The sequence below is a fragment of the Lepidochelys olivacea genome (assembly GCF_965140295.1).
Source record: "Lepidochelys olivacea isolate rLepOli2 genome assembly, chromosome: 1".
NCBI classification, from domain to species: Eukaryota; Metazoa; Chordata; order Testudines; family Cheloniidae; genus Lepidochelys; species Lepidochelys olivacea.
The window spans coordinates 12,156,775-12,182,172 of NC_140411.1; the positions used below are offsets into that span (position 1 = coordinate 12,156,775).

At 42.4% G+C, this 25,398-nt stretch overlaps 1 protein-coding gene across 2 annotated transcripts in view; it reads right to left on the bottom strand.

The window, feature by feature from the left end:
- The window catches only part of PGM2L1 (phosphoglucomutase 2 like 1), a 77,252-nt gene that overhangs the window by 45,655 nt on the left and 6,199 nt on the right, over positions 1–25,398 (bottom strand). For both annotated transcript variants that reach the window (XM_084628332.1, XM_084628331.1), the window contains exon 2: positions 2,127–2,294. In XM_084628332.1, the coding sequence (XP_084484458.1) occupies positions 2,127–2,249 (123 nt within the window). In that variant the 5' untranslated portion in view covers positions 2,250–2,294. The remainder of the gene's footprint in view (positions 1–2,126; positions 2,295–25,398) is intronic.

Here is a 25,398-nt window from a genome sequence, read left to right on the forward strand (position 1 = left end):
GGAGGGAATAAACATGGGGAAATAGTTTTACTGTGTGTAATGACCCCCAAAATCATAAGAAAAAAATTGCCTTCTGGGCTTTTGCACCTGTACGGTTCACTTTTTATGTGGTGTCCACATATCTATTCAGGGGACACCATCAGTTGGCAACGGGCTTTGTTGCAAGGATAGGTTCCTGGCCTGACAGACAGCCCCCCAACCTGAAGCAAGTACTCACCAGCAACCACACACCACACAACAAAAACACTAACCCAGGAACCTATCCTTGCAACAAAGCCCGTTGCCAATTGTGTCCACATATCTATTCAGGGGACACCATCATAGGGCCTAATCACCTCAGCCACACTATCAGAGACTCGTTCACCTGCACATCTACCAATGTGATATGTGCCAGCAATGCCCCTCTGCCATGTACATTGGCCAGACTGGATAGTCTCTACGTAAAAGAATAAATGGACACAAATCAGACATCAAGAATTATCACATTCAAAAACCAGTCGGAGAACACTTCACACACTGGTTACTCGATTACAGACCTAAAAGTGGCAATTCTTCAACAAAAAGACTTCAAAAACAGACTCCAATAAGAGACTGCTGAATTGAAATTAATTTGCAAACTGGATACAATTAACTTTGGCTTGAATAAAGATTGGGAGTGGATGGGTCATTACACAAAGTAAAACTATTTCCCCATGTAAAAAGAAAAGGAGTACTTGTGGCACCTTAGAGACTAACCAATTTATTAGAGCATAAGCTTTCGTGAGCTACAGCTCACTTCATCAGATGCATGAAGTATGCATGTTCTCAGCACCCCATCCAAAGGGGCAGGACTTTTCCAGATGCTGGCTCAAATTGAGGGGCAGAGAGAGAGAGACTCAATGTTACGGAGCCACAGGTCTAGTGCTCTTGCACAGCTCTGTAACAGTCCCTGGGAGGAGCCCTTTAGAGTATTAACCCCCTAGGGTCACATTCTCTCACTGGAGTAAACCCTGTAGCTTCACTGCCTCCTGAGTCCAAACTTCAGAGCCTTCAGCACCCATTTCACTCAGTGAGCCCACTCGAATTGGCCACCTGGGGGAGACTTGCATACCCAAAGGAAGCAATGTACCCCCAACCTCAGTGACTCAGACAGCATTGGAAAAGAAGGGTGTATTAGATGTCTGGAACAGCATAGAAACGTCTTAGTTAGCACTGAGAATAGAACAAAAATTACAGCATAGTCCACCTGGGTCAGTCCTGCCCCTCCTCTTTGTCCCCAGTCCAGAAGCGTGTTTCCTACTTCCAACAGCCCACACTATACTACCCTAAGGGTCTCTCCTCTATTGTTTGTTTCTCTTCCTGGTCTGAACAAGATCACCTGGCTATCTACCTAAGCTCTCAGTCCCCTAGCTGGACAAAAACAGCTGGCTTCCTGCAGGGGGTGGGGGCAGTCCAAGGTCATTAGTTGCCAGGCACCATGCCCAGACATCAGAGTGGCCATATTCTGCTGAGACTTTAGCAGAGCAAAACAACCCTTCCCACCACCTATTTCAACATGCAGCACATAGGGGAAACTGAGGTATGCACAGTAATCATACAAAATATTAAGAAACATTCCCACTTCATCACATTCAGACCCTCTCAAAAGGGCAAGCACCCTCCCCCCCCCCCACCAGATTGCCACTCACATGGGGGGGGGGGAGAGGATAGAAACCCTGAAAATAGAGAATATAGAAAATTCCTTCTCAGTATTTACATCTTTCAAATACTTGCAAACAAGAGCATTTTGTTTGCTCATGTAATGTCAGATAAGTCCCCTGAAGTTAACACAAAAAGCTTTAACTCACTGGCAAAATTCCACTTTAGGTAATTACATCCGGCCTACCGAAGATGCCTTGGGTGGGTTTAGCTGGATGAGTAGTTTTACACTTCTTGTCCTTTTGGTATTGCTGTGTACTGTTGAACAGCTGCCACATTCCACCCATGAGGCTGGATTTCAGTGATGGGTGACAATTCCTATATATAGCTTCAAGTAAGTTTAAATGTGTTGTGAATTTTGAAGATGAAAGGCACAATTTTAAGTGATCAAGATGATTACTATGAAATCATTATCAAGAAGTCTGCCTGTATAATACTACCCAAGTTACCTGTGTTGACTGGATCACTGTAAGGTCATTAATGTAGCAAAAGCCTGCCCCCATGGCAGAACGAAGTCCAGCAGTCCCGAAGGTCAGCCTGCAACAGAGACGATCCCGCAGCTCTTTATTCATCCCATTCCGTACCAGGTTTTCAATCTGCTCTTTTGTTTTAGGGTTCTGCAAAAGAAAAACAAAGGTTCTGTTCCCATTGCTCAAGGAGAATCTGATGGAACAATTACTGCTGCAGTGCAGTTAGTGAGAGAATTATTTTAACACAAATTCACAGGATAGGAAGAAGTGGTCTCCGTATCCACAACCCAAGCTCTTTTATAATACAAGTTCTATGTTGGTGTAAGAAAGGATCATTCTTTGCTCTAACCTGTGTCATTTCTAGCATGATCTCTCCTCAAACATATTTAATTATGCATAGGCTTGGAAACAGCAGATTTTTATTGGTAAATGTCAATTTCACCATACACACATAAATCAAACACAAACATTCCCATCTATAATCATCAAAGTTTACATATAGGCAAAGAAAGAAAAGTGCTGTTTGAGAACTTGCTAGAATTTGAGTTAAGGCTCAAATTTACTTTGTATATTTTGACAAGTGATGTTGACTGTGTTTTAGCGGTTACAAAGCTTTAACTTTCTAAATCTCAACATCTACTGTGATTAAATAATTATTCTCTGACCTTCCTATTGTCTGAAATACCCCATAATTTCCTGCAACTGTGAAAAGTTAAATAGATAAAAGTCAGCAAAATCCTTAAAAACAAACATTTTTTATATTATCCATCAAACTGATCGAGTCAAATTCTGCCAAGCCTAATTATGTATGACTCAATAATTAAAGAAGTGCATTGTACTCCAGAAGATGTTCCTTTCCAAAGTTAAGGCCCAGAACCAGATATCTTGGAGTAGTTTACATTGCAAAGAGTCGTAACAAAATTGCTTGTCAGCTGCACTAGGAATTGGGGATTTTAAAAGGCTTATGGGTAAATTTCAAAGGCACCGTTAGTCAGTGGGAGTTGGGCTCCACAGGTGCCTTTCAAAAATCTACCCCCTACAGTATTACATAATCTTATTTGTTTCTAGCAGCTCATGCAGAACCATTCCCTAGTGCTTTGTCCAGTTTAGCTTTAAGTTACTCAAACAGATGATATGCTGTTGTTGTAGCAGTGTTCGTCCCAGGATATTAGAGACACAAGGTGGGTGAGATATTGTTTACTGGACCAACTTCTGTTGGTGAGAGAGACAAGCAGAGGAGTCAAGCAACGATTAAGTTGGTGTCACAGTCAGGACGTGTGAGGGATATTCAAGTTACATTCAGCCTCAGAAATGTGTTTGGATTTGTGAGCACCCACAGTAGTAAAAAAAAAGGTTAGGGCAAGATTTGTTTTCATTTAGGAGAATGTAAATATGAATGCACAAGCAGCTTCAGTGTCTCTAAGCAGGGACAAAAATATTACTGTGGTGTACCAATAATTTAATCAGAACTGTAAAAAATATTTTAAAATATAAAACCCAGCATTCATGCCATGTGAAGACTGCATAGATAATGATAAAGTCTGGCAATGCAAAGCAGAAACTGCAGTTCCAACAGCAACTTTTATTGCTTGATGTGAAGCAAGGCCGAATTATATAAATTAGAGGTTTATCCAGAAGAATACAAGAGCGTACACGGTATTTGCACTACATGGTACATATGAACCATTTTCTATTCCTCTTTGGGGTACAGTATTACTACTTATTACAAAAGGCATATCTTGATGTCTTCTGCTGCACAACTGCTGATTAACATTGAAGTTTGAACCTTTTTATTTCTAACTGTGCAACCTCAGCATGTTTTCTGCACTGAATTTCCTAGTGTTTTCTGGGGGAAGCTGGAAGCGTGGAGGCTGGTTTTAGAAAACATTTCTCCTTGTGGAACTTACAGGCTCATTACTCCATAGCTATTCTATTTGCAAGCCTTACAAATTCTGCCTTCACCACTGCTGAATTCCACAAACCAATACATGTGCACTTCCGTATTTGTATTGCACTTGTATACATAGCCATATTCAAGTGTGCATGTGTAAACTTTAGTTTTCTACTGCACATATTCAACGAACAATTTTGAATGATTAAATCAAAACAGATTTTGTTCAACCTAAGCGATGGAAGTCATCCTCGGTAAGCACAAGGTCCATATCAACTTTTACGCTTCAGAGCTCAGCTGTTTCTTTTTACAACTGGGAATGGGGAGGAATGCTTCACTCTCACCCAACAGTCAGACTGTCAAATACAATTTGACTTTGGATAGAGACCAGTATGAGAAGTTTACAAGAATGCTGCCAATTTAAATGCTCTAAAACAGACTTAAACAACATGCTCTGATTTTGTCTCCAGTTCCTTTTATAGGGTATTTCTTCTCCACTGTTTACATTTATGCAAATCTTTTCTGCAAGGGAGAAGTTTTGCAGAGGAACGATGAAACTGACTAGACACAAAATAAAAAAGATTCAGAATTTTTTTGCTAGCTTTTAAACCACAGTACTTCTAGATGTCACTATAGTCGGTACAACATTCAGACAAATGATCTTTCAAATCATGTCCCTTTAAGCCTACAATGAGAAAATTCTATGTAAAAAAAGGTTTCAGAGTAACAGCCGTGTTAGTCTGTATTCGCAAAAAGAAAAGGAGTACTTGTGGCACCTTAGAGACTAACCAATTTATTTGAGCATAAGCTTTCGTGAGCTACAGCTCACTTCATCGGATGCATACTGTGGAATGCACAATATGCATCCGATGAAGTGAGCTGTAGCTCACGAAAGCTTATGCTCAAATAAATTGGTTAGTCTCTAAGATGCCACAAGTCCTCCTTTTCTTTATGTAAAAAAAGATGCGATTGAAACTAGTATGTAACCTTAGAGTCCAGTCACACACTTATGCACATGAGTAACTTTTCCAAAGAGTAGTCCCACCAAACTTCAAGTGTTTGCAGAATTGGGCCCATAGCCATTATTTGTATTATAGTAGCATCCAGAGGCCCCAATAAGAATCAGGGTGCTATCTGAACATATAGAAAAAGGTGGTTCCCACAATGAGGAGCTTATAAACTAGCTTAAGAAAAGATGCAACAAGTCGGCCTAAAAGAAGGAATGAACTGGATAACAATGACAGGGGTATATGGTCACAGACTAACCATATGCACAATTTAATAGCTCCAAATCATTGTGCTGAAGTATTGTCTTTTTTTTTTTTTTAATTCAGAGATCGAAAAAATAAATACAATAATTAGCAATCCTCACTGGCCATGAATCCAGTGAACTATAATAGATACACACAGTACCCAGACAATAGCTTAATATTTTTTAAATATCAGGTCAGAAAATCCAGGTCAGAATTAGAGATTGTATGCAAATATCTGCCATTTATAATACAAGAGACACAAGGTCTGAGAGCTCTGTGTAAGATCAAAACTTCTCACAGAAGTTGGTCCGATTACCTCATGCACCTTGTCTCTCTAGGATCGGCACTGACACTTAACCAGAAGAATGGCTCAGATGTCCTTGTATGTAACCATCATATGTAACTGAAGACAGTATCAAACTCTCTCTCATGGTCAAGAGCCTCCAATCCATTATCCAACCTATTATTTGGAAAAATCCCATTTGATTGAGGCTGAACTGACTCATCATTATGCCTGCCAACAAGTGGTCCATTATTTCAAAGATTCATGTTGATGTTCAATAGGGCTATTGAACTATAATTGACATGCCTCATTGAATATACATGCTGAGAGGATATTTCCTTCAAAATACTTTCCTTCCATGACAGAAAAATCCAGTTAGATCTAAATAATTTAACTGGTCTTAGATATGTTCCCTACCTGATCCCTCAAACCCAGTGCAAATCTACCCCAGTAAAGCTGAAACTGCTTTTATTTGGTCAAGGTCCCCACTGCTGTTTTTAAACTTCTGGCAGTAACTGTTTCTGCCTCTGCTATTTTTATTTTTAATTGCCATTCAAATAATCCTGTCTAGTTTGTTGCTTCTTTATTATGGAATTAGATTAGACCCAAATCCTGGAGTGACTGGGGATATGAGTGAAATTAAATGAAGCGCATTTTACCAAGGACTCTTTGGTATGTGTACAGCTGCCGGGAGCGAATCTCGACAGACTCACACTTGCAGGGCTTAGGCTAGCGTGCTACAAGCCGTGTAGGCACTGCTTTGACATTTGGACTCCCTAGGTGCCACAGACCAAACCTGAACATCCACACGGCTATTTTTAAGCGTGCTAATGTAAGCCCCACTAAAACAAGTCTGTCAACGCGGGCTACAAGACTTGGCCCCAGCAGCTGTGTAGACACACCCTCAGAGGTCTATGTCAACTAGAAAGGCTTGCAATAAAATTAATGGCAAATCAGACTAAAAGCTGATTTTTTTAATGGCCTAATCTTTAAGAGGCCAAGTATCCATGAGTTGTATGTGGATGGCGAGTCAGTGTGTGACTCTCTCTGCTAGCATACTTCTACAGATATCACCAGAATGCAGAAACAACTGACCTATAAACAAACAGTAGTTGGATGAAGTCAGCTGCCGAGCATGTTTTGCAACTAACTATTTTAAATGTAAGTTTGATTCAGTTGGGGTTGGTCCTGCTTTGAGCAGGGGGTTGGTCTAGCTGACCTCCTGAGGTCGCTTCCATCCTAATCTTCTATGAGTCTAGGATTACAAGTAAAGGAGTACTTGTGGCACCTTAGAGACTAACCAATTTATTTGAGCATAAGCTTTCGTGAGCTACAGCTCACTTCATCGGATGCATACTGTGGAAAGTGTAGATGATCTTTTTATATACACACAAAGCATGAAAAAATACCTCCTCCCATCCCACTCTCCTGCTGCTAATAGCTTATCTAAAGTGATCACTCTCCTCACAATGTGTATGATAATCAAGTTGGGCCATTTCCAGCACAAATCCAGGGTTTAACAAGAATGTCGGGGGGGGGGGAGTTAGGAAAAAACAAGGGGAAATAGGTTACCTTGCATAATGACTTAGCCACTCCCAGTCTCTATTCAAGCCTAAGTTAATTGTATCAAATTTGCAAATGAATTCCAATTCAACAGTTTCTCGCTGGAGTCTGGATTTGAAGTTTTTTTGTTGTAATATCACAACTTTCATGTCTGTAATCGCGTGACCAGAGAAATTGAAGTGTTCTCCAACTGGTTTATGAATGTTATAATTCTTGACATCTGATTTGTGTCCATTTATTCTTTTACAAGTGAATTTGATGACACAGAAGTAGGTTTGTTGCCTTGTTACTATGGCAAGTCAGCAACAAAAGCCTCTTTCTTAAAGAGGCATTAATTTGGATTTATCAAAAGCATCATTTAAGTACTATACCTAACCTGCAGTTGTACCCTCACAGGCAGGCCTTTTTACCCACATGGAGCCCTACTAGTTCAATGGACTCTAAAAGTGATCTGATAGCAGATCTATTTGTTAGCTTTAGCCAATATAATTGTTACTCAAGAAGCTTTCTGCTTTGTGCACATTAGAGCAAGGCAACAGTAATGAAAGACAAATTACAGGATGACGGAACTTAATAGCAGCGGAAGTTTGAAGAAATCTGCTACATTCTCAAGTAGACCACGCAACCTGCCTAAATAGCTTCATAGCAACTTTGCTATTTGTGGTTCTGGATACCCAGTTAAAGAGCAACCTCTTGTTTCATTCTCCAGAATGAGGAAGCTCCCGACTTTCACTGAGATAATCCACAAAGTCTCAGAGACCAACTGTCACTTACGACACAATTAGGTCTGACTCAAGTTATGTTTGTTTGTTTTGTCTTCAAGCCAAGGTTTAAGACAAACAAGTTATGGTTGTGCAACATTATGGCTGTGGTAGAACTGAAGTTAGGAAAGTCAAAGTCATAGTTCCAATGTCAACAATAAAGCAACTGCACTTCACACAAGTCAGGTATGAATAGGTAAGCTATACAAAGCAATGCTACCAAGATTACCCAAAATGCTGCTTTCTGAAATAGGTATCACAGGGCATGGCCCTATAACATTGACCATTCCCTCTATTACCCAAAAATTAGATTCACTGTCCTGCACTGTAATCAAACAATGGATGTTATATACATGTATGCAAGGGGACTAAATTGTTGATGCTGTGGGATAAGATCCCAACCATAACACTGAACATGAAAAAATTCTACAAGTAATTATATTGAGCTTAGCTGCCTTTAAGCATTTGATACACAGCATGTTTACTACAGAGCACCCATTCACCGTGACTCTCACAGACAGCAACATCTTTCTCAAAAACTGATGTTCTGCCTGGAGCAGCTGTTCAGACTAAGCACTCTGACAACAAGAAGTAGGGTGGTATTAATTAACTGGAGACTTCCATTTTTATTAGTTGTCAACCAAGAGTACAACTTTGTTAACACTTGGTACAATTTTTAATAGGCATTTAGCAAAGTGAATTTTCAAGTTAAGACTGCATTTTCCCCCTACCTCCATTATAAATTGAAAACAATTCAGAAAGATGTTAAAGGTCAGAAACATTAAATACAAATTAAAGTGGATGCAGTGACCTGGGTACATTATACTTTAAACCAACTACAGGGAGGAGCCAGCCAGAGACTCTAGCTAGTAAAAGCAACTAAAGAAGGGACACACAGACGCTGATATCATCAGAATTTTCTAGTTTTGACTGGACCTTCTCCACTCCGTGCTAACTTGCTATTTGTTCCAATGCTTCCCCCATCCCCGCAGTTTTCATCTCAGCCTTACACCGGCCCTTCTTGGCCTTCATTTCTCCCCTGCCACACACATACACCATTTGTTCTTGAAAGTTATTCTGTGCACAAGATAAATATGGATGGCCCCATTTTCAGAGCTGCTACAACTGACTTCAATGGGAGCTGCAGGTTCTTGGAACACCTTTAAACTTACGCCAAGAAGCTACTGCCTTGGTGAACCTTGATGTAAAATTTGGGCCCCTTTAACAGACTTTTCAAGAATGTCAATAAGGCATTCTGAATAGACTTCAGCCGAAAAATTAACTGCTCTATTTCCTTGACATTCCCTAAGACTTTCTTAAAGACTTCTCCCCATCTCCTGAGGTTTGGCAGCAAAGATACTGAAGAAATACCATGATTGGTGAATAGGGAAAATTCTTTGGGGTTGCCTCTCTCTCTCCAAGAGAAGAGTTTAAACCTCTCCCCACAAGGTCATATGCTCTACAAGATCATCAGGAACTCGTCCTGGCTGATTTCCTCTAGGTCACTATGATATAGCAGTATGAACAGTGCTTAAGTACACATCCTCAGGATCAGTGTGCTTACAGTACATTTGGTTACATTTGCTTACACTTGGTATAGTCAAAATACATGTATGAAAGGGGGTGAGGATTGGACAGTTTCAGCTTTGTTATCTATAACAGACAAACTAAGAGAAGACAGCATGATGGGGATGAATGTGACTATCTTGGACAGACTGCAGATAAAGTATAACAAACACAAAGTGAAGGAAACAGGTGAACAAAATGGGTTAAAAGGGAAAAAATAGCCGGGAGCCATGGTCAAAACAGAAGAGCTGAATGAACACTACTAGAAGGGCAGTTCCAGGGTTGTGAAAGGGTGGAAGTCAGACTGGAAGTGATTCAAGTACAGTAGGTTATTTTGGGAGAAGTGGCTGGATAAAAATAACTGATGTGCTTCAGCGCCCACCTATACTGAAGGTTCTACAGAGAGTTGGAGGAGACGCAATACGTGCATCTATTTCTGATTTTTGGACAACAGGGTTAAATTCATCCCAGTTGTAAGTACACTGAAATCGGTAGTGCTGATCCAAGGATGAATTCACACCAAGGAGCTTCTGGGCTTACCCCTGAATTCCATGAATAATGTTATACCTGTATTGGATTTCACTTGCCAGCACTAGTCTCATCCTCTTTACCACCATCTTTCAGGATATCAGATAAATCACCTGTATGAGAGACCAGAGAGTGCTGAACTGTCAGGGCTCAGCCCTGCAGGGTGTAACGTATACAAAGACCAGCTTCTAGTGGAGACAAGTTTAATACAGAGCCCATGGCTAGAGAGAGGTTCCATTTTGTCTCACTTAGTATGCCTGAGGTCAACACACCACAATGAATCTCAGTATAAAATGTCAGCTAAACAGTCAGTGAGTCTAGACACCATGTGTGATGCCTTAATAATTGCTGATGTTTAACTCTAGACATCAGTTGGCAGACAAGACCTGGCATAACTCAAACACTGGTTTTAACTGACCTCTGGTTAGTGCTCACCCAAGCTGTACTATTGCAAAGTCTGCACATGTGTGACGTTTCCCTGGTGTTATCCGGACCGGTGATCTGCTAGGTCCCTCCAATCTTTGACTCTAGGAGCCAGCATTACACAGCTCTGCTGTGAGACTCCCACTCCTGGGCTGTTCACGCACAGACTCCGGCATGTAAGCTGCTCCTTGGATTGTGTAACTGAATAACACTAGCCAATATCTCCGGTCCCAAACAACCCTAGAAACCTCCATCTTGCAGTGTCTGGTTATGCCTGCTGGACACTGCAAGCTTAAATGAGTTCGTCAAGTTAACAAAGAAATTGATATGCACCAGGCTTCTTATCCCAAGGGGAGCCTATGACACGCTTCAAACCAAATGCACTGCTTCAGGTAGAACAAACAAATGAATTTATTAACTATAAAGATCAAATGTAAGTGATTATAAGTCAAAACATAAGTCAGATTTGGTCAAATGAAATAAAAGCAAAACGCATTCTAAGCTGATCTTAACACTTTCAGTGTCCTTACAAACTTAGGTTTCAGAGTAGCTGCCGTGTTACTCTGTATTCGCAAAAAGAAAAGGAGTACTTGTGGCACCTTAGAGACTAACAAATTTATTTGAGCATAAGCTTTCGTGAGCTACAGCTACTCCTTTTCTTCTTACAAACTTAGATGCGTCTCACCACAGGCTGGCTGGCCGCCCTTAGCCAGGCTCTCCCCTTTGATCAGCGCTTCAGTCGCTTGGTGGTGATGTCTGTAGATGGAAGTGGAAGAGAGACCAAGAGCATGGCAAACGTCTCTCCCTTTTATCATGTTCTTTCTTCCCTCTTGGCTTTGCCCCCTCCCCCCTTCAAAGTCAGATGAGCATTACCTCATCGCAGTCCCAAACTGACCAAAGAAGGAGGGGTGACAGAGTCCAACAGATCCTTTGTTGTTGCCTGGCTTGTCCTTTGTTCCTGTAAGGCTGGGCTGGGTTTGTCCCATACATGCCCTGATGAGGTGTGAACTGCCTCTCTGCTCTTGGAGAGTTTTTGCCTGGGCTTATTTTAAGCCATGAAGACACATTTTCAGCCTCATAACTATATACATGAAATTATAACCTATAACATTACTATAATAACAATTACTATAACATCACTTTAACAACAATGCTCAGTTCATCATGACCTAACATGACAAACTTTGCATTGGATACCACACAATCTTATTATCAGGATGAAAATGGGGGTGCAGGGTGTTCCCTCGAGATACAGAATGTCATAACATGTATTCAAGAATTTGAGATATCTGGGTGTGCATGCAGTGCATAGTACATTTTTAAATGTAAAAAAGAATTTTAATTTCCTGCAATTACATTGACCAGTTTAAATGAAATATAATGGCCCTCCCCTATCCTCCCTTGATTACATTAAACTAGGCAATCTAAGCCCTCTAGTTATTTCACTGATCACTGTTAAGAATTCTTTCCCTCTGGCTGTCTATCCACTGTGGCCCCCACACTGAGATCAGTGGACAAGTACCTTGAAAGGAGAGAGAGCTGAACACTGTTTAAGGCTGAATCTTAATTTGATATGTGGAGGAGTCTCTGCAAGTTTTTGGGTATAGAAAGGGTATGTGATGGGGGAGGGGGAGGGAGGGCAGATGCTATGGAAAGCCCTCAACTTGCTCAGAATATCAACAGTAGAACCTCAGAGTTACCGACACCTTGGGAATGGAGGTTGTCTGTAACTCTGAATAAAGCACAGTTCGGGCTCCATATCCAGCAGCCGACACTCCAGGCCACGTTTCAGCGGCAGCTGAGCTGCTCCCTACTCAGCCCCTGCATGAGTTTGCAAGCTTGTCCCCCTATCTGCAGAGGTGTGTGTGAAAGCAATGGGGGGTGGGGGTGAAAGCAATGAAGACCTCAAGACTGCTCCTGCTCTGCTAGCTGGCTCCAGCTGCCTTGGGCTGGCACCCCAGTGTCTTGCTGTAAGTGGCTGCCCCGTGCGCAGGGATGGGAGCGGGGTGGAGACGGGCAGCCCAAATGTGCCTACCTTTAAGATGCAATACAGGTACAGTACTTGCTTTTTTTTTTTTTTTAAGCAGGTGGGGTCTCTGCTGCTGCCCGATTATTTACGACTTCACCTGATGTCCGGTTGACCCATCAGTCTGTAACTCTGGTGTTCACATCTTTGAGGTTCTACTGTATTGAAAAGTCCAGTGACACATTCTGTTCAATAAATTGAGGTACTGTATAGAATATGTTGGCAAGATGACCAGAAGTCTACTTCAGGGGGGCCTTCTGCCTGAAATATGGAAGTGTGTTTGCTTGTGGTTTGTTATTTCAGTTATTACAGAAAATAAGCGGGGAGGGGGAATTTTTTTTAAATGCTCCTTCTCCAGCCCTCTGCAAATAACTCTGCAGGTAAGAAGGGACGGTCAAGGCTGTTGGGGGAGCCCCATCCATTCAGAAACTCAGCACAAGGACAGTGTTGAGGCAGATGATCAAAAAGAGGCAAAGGATATGATCCTCAAGCACTCCTCCTCCCCCACATCTTATGCTGGCAGAGGGCGGGATGACATGTACATGCGTATGTATTAAGAGCCCTGTCCCACAAAACTCATATTCAGCAACAGCAGCAAGAGGCAAAATCTGCCATTTCCCTAGGTGGTACTCCCTCTTTTACATCAGCAGGGGACAAAGCTATCTGAAAAAAGTAAAGGCTCAGTTAAAGAAATATGCTGAAGAGAAGGCTGAAGGACAAAATGATCACAGAGCATTCTCACCCAGCATGTCCTTAGATTAATACGATATGGAGAGTCAGGGCAGAAAGAAGGTTGAAAACATTTTTTAAATTAACTGATCAAAATTCTGTGTTTCCTACTGTTGTAAATGTGGATATAGTGACAACACAGGAAGCAGATCTGTGGAGTAAGAAGATGAGACTCTGAAAAGAACACCAGCCCATTTACTTAGGGCAGAATAGCCCCATACACGAGAATAACCTCCATAAGCTATAGGAAACCGCGTTTGTACTTCCGGTTTTCATCTACTCATATGCCATGGCAAGGAGAGGGCAGGACTGTTCTCCCTGAGAGTCTGGAAGGGGGCTCAGTCCTTTAATCTACAGATTGGCAGCAAGGAGGCTCAGTACCTGTGCACTGCCTCCTAGAGCTCACTACAGGAGCCATGCCACCAAAGTGGCCCTTATTATTGCTAAACATCCACTCAGTAGCAGTGCCTCACATCACACTGGGGAACTCCTAGCTTGCTATTACTAATTATATACTGTTTAATAGCTTATAAAGTTATATTTATTATAGCACCATCAATTTGTATGATACTACCTAGAAAAGGTTCTACCCCATGGAGTCTAGCATTTACCCAAACAAAAACTACAGATCATCAGACCCTTAGATTATAAAATACTTAAAGCAGAAAACTGGTCTTCTTACTTTTATGGCACTGTTCAGACTTACTAGTTTATATAGTGTCGTGAGGATCCTTCTATTTTATGAGGCACCTTGCAAAGCTTTTTAGCCCTCAAATACAGAGGAGAACCAGTTTAAGAGATAGAAATGAAAGTTCCTTCCAGGCATCTTGTAAAGAGATCATGGAGTAATGAAGTCTTTTCATTTCATTCACACAGTTGAGCAGAGAACACCCTGAACTGGGGGTGGTGATGTAACTTTTGATAGCTATTTCTCTCAAGCTGGAAGAAAACAACAGTCACTGAAAATTTGCAGATGGTAAACAATGAAGAGGACAGGTCCCTGATACAGAGTCATCTGGATTGCTTGGTAAACTGGGTGCAAGCAAACAGTGTTTTTAATATGGCTAAATGTAAATGTTGAACATGAGCTCCCACTGTGATGCTGTGGCCAAAAGGGCTAATGGAATCCTGGAATGCACGAATGGGAATGTCAAGTAGGAGTAGAGAGGTTATTTTATCTCTATAGCTGGCAACAGTGCAACCACTCCTGCAATACGGTGTCCAGTTCTGATGCACGCTATTCAAGAAGGATGTTGATACACTGCAGAGGGTTCAGAGACTTGATTACAGACTATAAGAATCTACCTGGGGAATAAATATTTAATAAAGGCTCCTCAATCTATCAGAGAAAGGTATAACATGATCCAATGGCTAGAAGTTGAAGATAAATACAGACTGGAAATAAGGCATACCTTTTAATGGTTGGAGCAATTAACCACTGGAACAACTTACTAAGGATTGTGGTGGATTCTCCATCACTGACTATGTTTAAATCACAACTGGATGTTTTTCTAAAAGATCTGCTCTAGGAATCATTTTGGGGAAGTTCTATGGTCTGTATTATACAGCTCAGACTAGATGATTACAGTGGTCCATTCTGGCCTTGGAATCTATCAGTCTATGAAAGCTGTAACCAAGGCCTGGTTTACCTAAAACTTCAGTCGACCTAGCTATATTGCTTAGGGGGTGTGAAAAATTCACACCCGAGAGACACAGTTAAGCGAACCTTAGTCAGGGTGCAGACACTGCTAGGTTGATGGAAAAATTCTTCCATCAACCTAGCTACCACTTCTCAAGACGTACTTGAGGGTATTCATTACTATTGCAATGACAGGGGTTTTCCCATTGCTGTAGTAAAGGTCTACACTACAGCAATAAGAAAAGGAGGACTTGTGGCACCTTAGAGACTAACAAATTTATTAGAGCACAAGCTTTCGTGAGCTACAGCTCACTTCATCAGATGCATTCAGTAAGACAGCAGCATGGTGCAGCACTTGTAGCATAGACCCAATCCAAGACTCAAAGCTGACTCACCAACAATGCAGATGGATCTGTAATACAATTAATACACAGCTATAACACAGTTAACTCTTGTGATAATCAGACAGCGCAACTGTATGTATACACTGGGTACAGTATGGCTTAGACTAGAGAAGCGGTTCTTCAGAGAGTAGCTTAAGGCAGTGTCTTAAGCACAGGTTAAAAAAGGCAACTGGAATCTGAAAGACTGAGTGAGCACCGCTGACATTTACCACACAAAGGTCAGCCAGTTTCTAGAGCTAGCACTGCCTGGCACTGCTCGGCTTTTGCTACACTTAAGAGAAACGCAGTAGAGAGGATTAAAATGATAGCCTAACATCATTTTTCTCCAATCAAAACCAATGACCCTTCATTAGAAAAGGAAAAATATAAGCAATTTAGGCCCAAAAGTCTGACCTACTTTAAAACTGTTCAACCAATGGGAAATAAGCCCTGAATGGTAGAGAATAATGTAACGTTTAGTTTAAATGCACAAAAAGACCAATACCACAGTGTGCAAGTTCTCTCAGCTGACTGTGCAGCAACAGCTAGTTTCCCTCAAACCAATAATGCTGGTGCATCAAAAAGGAATTTAATCTAGTTTAGATTCATTTTTCCTATTTGAACTGGTTGCTGGGTCAGAACCAATACTGGCCGAAGAGGTGTACCGAAGAAGAGGGTTTCAAAGAGAATTTCCTTTCACACTAACTGAAAGACTCATTGCAGATTACCACATTTTTGCTTGTTTAAGCAAATCTTCCTGCAATCTCCCAAGCAAGTGAACAGCCCATTGTTCCAGTCCCTGATCACACCTGGCTCAGTTTGCAATTGAGACAGAGGTTTTTGCCCTTCTCCTTTGTCTGGAAAAACGCCTGGCTTGCCTCCTTTGTCTGTTTACAGTCTCCAAAACAAAATATTAGAGTATCCATAATTTCACACACAATGTTTTTACATACATTTCCCAGTGATATCAGAAACCAATGTGTTATTAGTTTTCAAATGATATATTACAAGACAACTTTTAAATGAATATCATGGCAACAGTGTGAGGTGCACGGACCTGGTCAGGCCAGCTGAGATTTACTGTTACATACCAGGGAGCCCTTTCCCATCTGGCATGGAGGTGCTCGTTTACAGTCACGAGTACATTTGGCAAAAATAATTAGGTTTTAGTATTGCATCCTAAACCCTAGCAGAATGCATATTTTACCAGTATTAATGTGCCATTCCCACAAAAGAGTGCTAACACCAATAATGCTGGTGTACCACAAAGGAATTATCCGATGTGTATTGCAGAGGAAGAAAAGCAGCCAAGAATTCCCTAAATGAATTCTAGTTTGTTAGGGTCTTGTTCAATAGCGAGGTGATTACTAGAATCTTTTTTATTTACCAAAGTTATGAGTAAAAATTAGTAAATCCCAAAGCTTTTAACAGATGTTTATCGTAGAAATGTTTAGTTGGAAGCAGGGCTGTCCCTAGGGGGGTACGGGGCCAAGGACATAGGTCCCAAGTTTCTATCTGCCGGGGGGTGGGTGCTCTCCCACGGCTCCACCCAAGGCCCTAACCCCCACCTCACCCCTTCCCTGCCCAGTTCTGGCCCCACTAGTGCGCTGCACCCTCGCTCCTCCCCATCCCCCTCCCCCCAGTGCCTCAGGCACAGTAAAACAGCTGATCTGCAGTAGGTGCTGGGAGGGAAGGGGAAGATGCTGATCGGCGGGACCACCGACAGGCAGCAGGAGGTTGGTAGGCGGGCTCCTCCTCACCTATTGCCTCACCTCCCCGCCCACTGCCTCCTCACAAAGCATGGGGCCCCTCAAACAGCGGGGCCCGGGGCAGTCGCCCCAATTTGCCATACCGTAGGGATGGCTCTGGCTGGAAGGGACCTCAAGAGAGTATCTAATCCAGCCCCTTGTGCTGAAGCAGGGCCAAGAAAACAATTCTCGACCATCCGTGACAGGTGTTTGTCCAAACTGTTCTTTAAAACCTCCAGCAAGGAGGATTCCACAGCCTCCCTTCGTAACCGATTCCAGTGCTTAACCACCCTGACAGATACACAGGTTTTCCTAATATCTAATCTAAACCTCCCTTACGCAGATGAAGACTTTGTTCATGTCCATTGGAGGTAGGACAAGTTCTATTGATCACTGTCCTCTTTATAACGTATTTGAAGACTTAACAGGTCCCCCCTCAGCCTTCTTTTCTCGAGACTAAACATGCCTAGGTGTTTTTTCGTTTGTTTTTAAACTTTCCTCATAGGTCACATCTTCTAAACTTTTTCTCATCATCATCTCCTCCTCCTCCTCCTCTGGGCTCTCTCCACTTTGTCCCCATCTTTCTTGGAGCGTGGCGCTCCAAACTGGACACAATGTTAGGATATAGATATTCAGGCCTGTCTGTAAAGGCCCGTACTTTAAGAATTTAGGTGTATTCTTATCACTTGGCTAGTTAGAGGTATAAAAGAAAGAATCAAAATCACTGTCTGCCAGTGTAAGGTCCTTCTCTTACCGTGACAGTCTGAGGCCCTGTTCTTTGGCTAAGGGACAGAGGCAGCCATAAACTGGGAAGCGACTGGTCACATCCTCACATTCCAAAGTAGTCACATTGAAAAAAGGTGCTATTGGGCTGTTAGGAATACAATCCTGTCCTGATAGTGCCTATCACCTCCAGAGAAAGGGAAGTGCCTAGAAGATGTAAAAGGAAATTGAGGTTGATAGTTTTCTGTCTGGTAAGAACTCACTTATCAATAGACACAGCTGGGAAACTCATGTCTTTATAGATGTAGTTGTGAAATCCTCACTTCTGTATTGTTTTGTCATTATAGTTCCCACTTTGCTATTGTTTATTGGCATGGGGTCTGTCTGGTTCTGTGATTGTTTTTGTCTGCTGTATAATTAATTTTGCTGAGTGTAAACTAATTAAGGTGGTGGGATATAATTGGTTAGCTAATCATGTTACAAGATGTTAGGATTGGTTAGTTAAATTTCAGTAGAATGATTGGTTAAGGTATAACTTTAATTTTCCTGATATCTGCTGGGAGAGCAATACAGCGGTGCATAGACAATCCAGGAAGTTTTTGGAAAGCGTAGGGGACAATTTCCTGGTGCAAGTGCTAGAGGAGCCAACTAGGGGGGGCGCTTTTCTTGACCTGCTGCTCACAAACCGGGTAGAATTAGTGGGGGAAGCAAAAGTGGATGGGAATCTGGGAGGCAGTGACCATGAGTTGGTTGAGTTCAGGATCCTGACGCAGGGAAGAAAGGTAAGCAGCAGGATACGGACCCTGGACTTCAGAAAAGCAGACTTCGACTCCCTCAGGGAACGGATGGCCTGGATCCCCTGGGGGACTAACTTGAAGGGGAAAGGAGTCCAGGAGAGCTGGCTGTATTTCAAGGAATCCCTGTTGAGGTTACAGGAACAAACCATCCCAATGAGTCGAAAGAATAGTAAATATGGCAGGCGACCAGCTTGGCTTAACAGTGAAATCCTAGCGGATCTTAAACATAAAAAAGAAGCTTACAAGAAGTGGAAGGTTGGACATATGACCACGGAAGAGTATAAAAATATTGCTCGGGCATGTAGGAATGATATCAGGAGGGCCAAATCGCACCTGGAGCTGCAGCTAGCCAGAGATGTTAAGAGTAACAAGAAGGGTTTCTTCAGGTATGTTAGCAACAAGAAGAAAGCCAAGGAAAGTGTGGGCCCCTTACTGAATGAGGGAGGCAACCTAGTGACAGAGGATGTGGAAAAAGCTAATGTACTCAATGCTTTTTTTGCCTCTGTTTTCACTAACAAGGTCAGCTCCCAGACTGCTGCGCTGGGCATCACAAAATGGGGAAGAGATGGCCAGCCCTCTGTGGAGATAGAGGTGGTTAGGGACTATTTAGAAAAGCTGGACGTGCACAAGTCCATGGGGCCGGACGAGTTGCATCCGAGAGTGCTGAAGGAATTGGCGGCTGTGATTGCAGAGCCATTGGCCATTATCTTTGAAAACTCGTGGCGAACCGGGGAAGTCCCGGATGACTGGAAAAAGGCTAATGTAGTGCCAATCTTTAAAAAAGGGAAGAAGGAGGATCCTGGGAACTACAGGCCAGTCAGCCTCACCTCAGTCCCTGGAAAAATCATGGAGCAGGTCCTCAAAGAATCAATCCTGAAGCACTTGCATGAGAGGAAAGTGATCAGGAACAGCCAGCATGGATTCACCAAGGGAAGGTCATGCCTGACTAATCTAATCGCCTTTTATGATGAGATTACTGGTTCTGTGGATGAAGGGAAAGCAGTGGATGTAGTGTTTCTTGACTTTAGCAAAGCTTTTGACACGGTCTCCCACAGTATTCTTGTCAGCAAGTTAAGGAAGTATGGGCTGGATGAATGCACTATAAGGTGGGTAGAAAGCTGGCTAGATTGTCGGGCTCAATGGGTAGTGATCAATGGCTCCATGTCTAGTTGGCAGCCGGTATCAAGTGGAGTGCCCCAAGGGTCGGTCCTGGGGCCGGTTTTGTTCAATATCTTCATAAATGATCTGGAGGATGGTGTGGATTGCACTCTCAGCAAATTTGCGGATGATATTAAACTGGGAGGAGTGGTAGATACGCTGGAGGGGAGGGATAGGATACAGAAGGACCTAGACAAATTGGAGGGTTGGGCCAAAAGAAATCTGATGAGGTTCAATAAGGATAAGTGCAGGGTCCTGCACTTAGGACGGAAGAACCCAATGCACAGCTACAGACTAGGGAACGAATGGCTAGGCAGCAGTTCTGCGGAAAAGGACCTAGGGGTGACGGTGGACGAGAAGCTGGATATGAGTCAGCAGTGTGCCCTTGTTGCCAAGAAGGCCAATGGCATTTTGGGATGTATAAGTAGGGGCATAGCGAGCAGATCGAGGGATGTGATCGTCCCCCTCTATTCGACATTGGTGAGGCCTCATCTGGAGTACTGTGTGCAGTTTTGGGCCCCACACTACAAGAAGAATGTGGATAAATTGGAGAGAGTCCAGCGAAGGGCAACAAAAATGATTTGAGAACTGGAACACATGACTTATGAGGAGAGGCTGAGGGAACTGGGATTGTTTAGTCTGCGGAAGAGAAGAATGAGGGGGGATTTGATAGCTGCTTTCAACTACCTGAAAGGGGGATCCAAAGAGGATGGCTCTAGACTGTTCTCAATGGTAGCAGATGACAGAACGAGGAGTAATGGTCTCAAGTTGCAGTGGGGGAGGTTTAGATTGGATATTAGGAAAAACTTTTTCACTAAGAGGGTGGTGAAACACTGGAATGCGTTACCTAGGGAGGTGGTAGAATCTCCTTCTTTAGAGGTTTTTAAGGTCAGGCTTGACAAAGCCCTGGCTGGGATGATTTAACTGGGAATTGGTCCTGCTTCGAGCAGGGGGTTGGACTAGATGACCTTCTGGGGTCCCTTCCAACCCTGATATTCTATGATTCTATGATAGCTAATAATATTACTATATAAATTAGGAGCAAACAGGAAGTAAGTTGGGATTCGAAAATAAGGAAAAAGGAACTTGTATTTAAGCTTGCTGGAAGTTCACCCCAATAAACATCGAATTGTTTGCACCTTCGGACTTCGGGTATTGTTGCTCTCTGTTCATGCGAGAAGGACCAGGGAAGTGGGAGAGTGAAGGAATAAGCTCTCTAACACACAATACTCCAGCTGAGACCGCACCAATGCCTAGCCAAGGGGGACCATTACCTCCCATATCTTACATGCAACACTCCTGTTAATACGCTCTTGAATTATATTAACCTCTTTGGCAACTGCATCATCATTGGCTCATGTTCAGTTTCTGATCCACTATAGGTCCCAGATCCTTTTCTGCAGTACTACTGCCTTGACAGTTATTCCCCATTTTGTAGTTGTGCATTTGGTTTTTCCTTCCTGTGTATAGTGCTGTGCGCTTGCCTTTATTGAATTTTATCTTGCTAATTTCAGACCAATTCTCCAATTTGTCAAGATCATTTTGAATTCTGATGCTGTCCTTCAAAGTGCAGCTCCTCAGAGCTTAGTGTCATTTGCAAATATTATAACCATAATCTCCGCTCCATTATTCAAGTCATTAATGAAAATACTGACCACTACAGTACCAGACCCAGGACAGACTCCCGCAGGAGCCCATTAGGTATGTCCTATTGATAACTACTCTGAATAAGATTCTTCAAAGACTTGTGCACCCACCTTAAGTAATTTCATCTCGATCACATTCCCCCAGTTTGCTTTTAAGAAGGTCATGTGGGAATGCATCAAAAGCCTATTAAAACCAAGATAAGCACATCTACTGCTTTCTCCCATCCACTCGACCAGTGTATTGTGGTTTAAAGATGGAAATAGATTTGTTATATTAATGAGTCATCTACATCAATTTATCCAAATGCAATTAAAACTATTATTTTATGGTCATTACACAAATTCACTCTCCTGCTGGTGATAGCTATATATATATATATTTTTTTTTCTCTGTGTATATATAAAGTCTGCTGCAGTTTCCACGATATGCATCTGATGAAGTGAGCTGTAGCTCACGAAAGCTTATGCTCTAATAAATTGGTTAGTCTCTAAGGTGCCACAAGTACTCCTTTTCTTATTGTGTAGAGAGTTGTCACTTTGGATGGGCTATCACCAGCAGGAGAGTGAATTTGTGTGGGGGGGTGGAGGGTGAAAAAACCTGGATTTGTGCTGGAAATGGCCCAACTTGATGATCACTTTAGATAAGCTATTACCAGCAGGACAGTGGGGTGGGAGGAGGTATTGTTTCATATTCTCTGTGTGTATATAAAGTCAGCTGCAGTTTCCACGGTATGCATCCGATGAAGTGAGCTGTAGCTCACGAAAGCTCATGCTCAAATAAATTGGTTAGTCTCTAAGGTGCCACAAGTACTCCTTTTCTTTTTGGTGTTACAAGAAGGAAGTTTTTGTTTAATGATAAAACCCAGTTATATAAATGTAACTGTATGTGCAACTCCATGCAGTCACATTGGATGGAAGCTTGGTAATTAAATTATCCAAGGGGGTCAGGCAGAGTGGCTAATACCACCACTTTGCTTCTGTCCCCAGAAGCCTTTACAGCTATTCTGAAGGAAAATGGGCCCTTTTCCCACAGAAATGGTCTATAAGGGACTGCTGCAGGCAGCAGGCGGAGAGAGAATCTGATCAAAATTATTTGACTATTGGGTAATGTAATCAAAATCACTAAAGGATGTAAGGGGTTTCTATTGGAACTTAACTTGGCTGCCCCTGGTTGTGTCTACTTGTACAAGATGGACGTGTAATCGGGGTACAGTTGTGTAAAAAAGAGTAATCACAGTGCAAGGAATGTTAGGCAAAAGAGAATTTTGTGTGTGTGTTTGTACAGTGCTCAAATCTGAAGCTGTGTCTCAGCTATTACCTGAGAATAAATTTAAAGCTTGGTACAGCAGAGAAACTATTGTAAACATGGTCTGTTGCACAAGAGGGGAAACTGAGGTATACCACCTCATGAATTTCATAAATGACCAGTGAGTGGGGTAATTCACTAGCCTGACTATAGAACAAAATAAGAACAGCCTGGAGGTAATTCTTCTGTTTTTCCGGCAATTAGCAAGGAAATTTGTAAAAGAAAGTGGTATTATTATTATTAAGCAATAATCTGTCCCCACCAGGGGGGTGGGGATTGTTTCTTTTGTTTTTCAGACACTCTACAAGCAAGCTGGCGCCAGTGGAAAAATAACCCACAATACCATGGATCTGTGTTTTGTGTTTGTCTGTGGTGCTTATCTTGTTGCTAGCATTGTAGTGTTTTAATGAACAGAAAATCTCATGATACGGGTGGGGGATGGCTTCAAAAGGCTGACCGGGGGAGGGGGGGAGATGTGTATGGGAATGCAAAATGCTCAACTAGGAGGCCAGCACCTGTGTAATCGCTACCATGATACCTGGAAATGGAACAGCAACTAAGGTGGTCCCTACAAGCCCTATGGAAATAATGAGAAGGGGAGGAGCTCACTGGGAATCAATAGAGCGGTGTGTAAAATAGTGTAAATCAACAGAAGATGTTTGGATGTGCCCCTCTCCTATGACTATAGAGGAGCAGGATCAACGGCCTATGCAAGGAGTGGACAATTGGGTGTACTGTGTATAAGGTGTTTTGCTGGGAATGTACATATTACTGGGGGCACAATTACACCAACCCATAACCAAACTACATCCATCTATATGCTGCTATCTGGACTTTGGTGCACAAATGGATCTGTGAATATTATTGCTGTGAATAATCAAACCAGGGCATACTGCCAGATTCCATGCCAAGTGGTTAAGCTGGTTTGGACAATATCCCATTTCTCTGGAACATTCAATGGACTTATGATATGGACAAAAGCAAGCAAAACCTGCAGGGGCAGCTTGTTGCAACTGCCAGCAACTGGACACATAAGACCGTGACCCTGTCAAAGGAGGAGAGGCAGTGTTTTGGGGGTGTCTCGGATGTTGGACCATACTGCAGTGGTCAGGACTCAGTGTCACTGTGGATTTTGTATTGTTAACTGTACTTGTGTTATGTTGCATATGGAGACAACCTATACGTAGTGCAATAAGCCCTCCAACCCCTGCAGTGCACTAGACAACCCGGACCCAACCTTCTCGGGCCCACTATAATGGGAAGTCTGAAACACTAATTGGAATAGGTGTGATATGCCCGTACGAGAGAAGGTGCAGGGCACTATACTACACAAGGGGCAGTGGGACAAATGGAATATCGACACCTTCCACCTTGATGCCTGGCCCTATCAGGAAATGTGTTGCTATATGTCCTAAGCTTTTCCAGGGATACCTGGGCAGGAGGATCCCAAAAGAAAAAGAAAAAAAAGGGGTGGAGTGTTAGGATATAGATATTCAGGCCTGTCTGTAAAGGCCTGTACTCTAAGAATTTAGGTGTATTCTTATCACTTAGCTAGTGATAGAGGTATAGAAGAAAGAATCAAAATCACTGTCTGCCGGTGTAAGCTCCTTCTCTTACTGTGACAGTCTGAGGCCCTGTTCTTAGGCTGAGATCTCTGGCTAAGCAACAGAGGCAGCCATAAGCTGGGAAGCGAATGGTCACATCCTCACATTCCAACCTAGTCACATTGAAAGAAGGTGCTATTGGGCTGATAGGAATACAATCCTGTCCTGATAGTGCCTGTCACCTCCAGAGAAAGGGAAGTGCCTAGAAGATGTAAAAGGAAATTGAGGTTGATAGTTTAATTTAATTGAGGTTGTAGGAGTAAGTGATTTAAACTTAGTCTGATAGCATCCTGTCTGGCAAGAACTCACTTATCAATAGCTGGGATGTGAAATCCTCACTTCTGTATTGTTTTGTCATTATAGTTCCCACTTTGCCATTGTTTGTCTGTATAATCTCTCTGTCTGGTTCTGTGATTGTTTCTGTCTGCTGTATAATTAATTTTGCTGGATGTAAACTAATTAAGGTGGTGGGATATAATTGGTTACGTAATCATGTTACAATATGTTAGGATTGGTTAGTTAAATTTCAGGAAAATGACTGGTTAAGGCATAGCTAAGCAGAACTCAAGTTTTACTATATAGTCTGCAGCCAATCAGGAAGTGGGTGGGTGTGTGGGGGGGGGAATGGGAACAGGGAATGGGGGTGGGGAAATTGGAATCATGTTTGGCTAAGGGCAGGAATGGGAACAAGGACACAGGTGTAAGGCTCTGTGGTGTCAGAGCTGGGAAGGGGGACACTACGGAAGGAAACTGGAATCATGCTTGCTTGAAGTTCAGCCCAATAAACACCGAATTGTTTGCACCTTTGGACTTGGGGTATTGTTGCTCTCTGTTCACGTGAGAAGGACCAGAGAAGTAAGTGGGTGAAGGAATAAGCCCCCTAACAGTCTCTAAGGTGCCACAAGTACTTTTCTTTTCGCAGATACAGACTAACACGGCCGCTATTCTGAAATCTGTATACTCCAGTGTGCAATAGAACATAGTAATGCACTTTTCAAGCCTCTCCACAACTCTGGCTCTAACATAGCACCAAGGATTCTTCATTAACATAAATACTAACAGTGTAGCGGTTTTTAATTTTCTGAAGATTGGTTGCCAATATATCTTGGGTTCAGTTTTAATAAATAAATAAATACAAAAGTACTGCCTTACCTTACCGCCTCTTATTTAATTGAACTGCTAATTCTCTATGGCCTTATTTGCACTTGGAGATTCTTTTGCTAT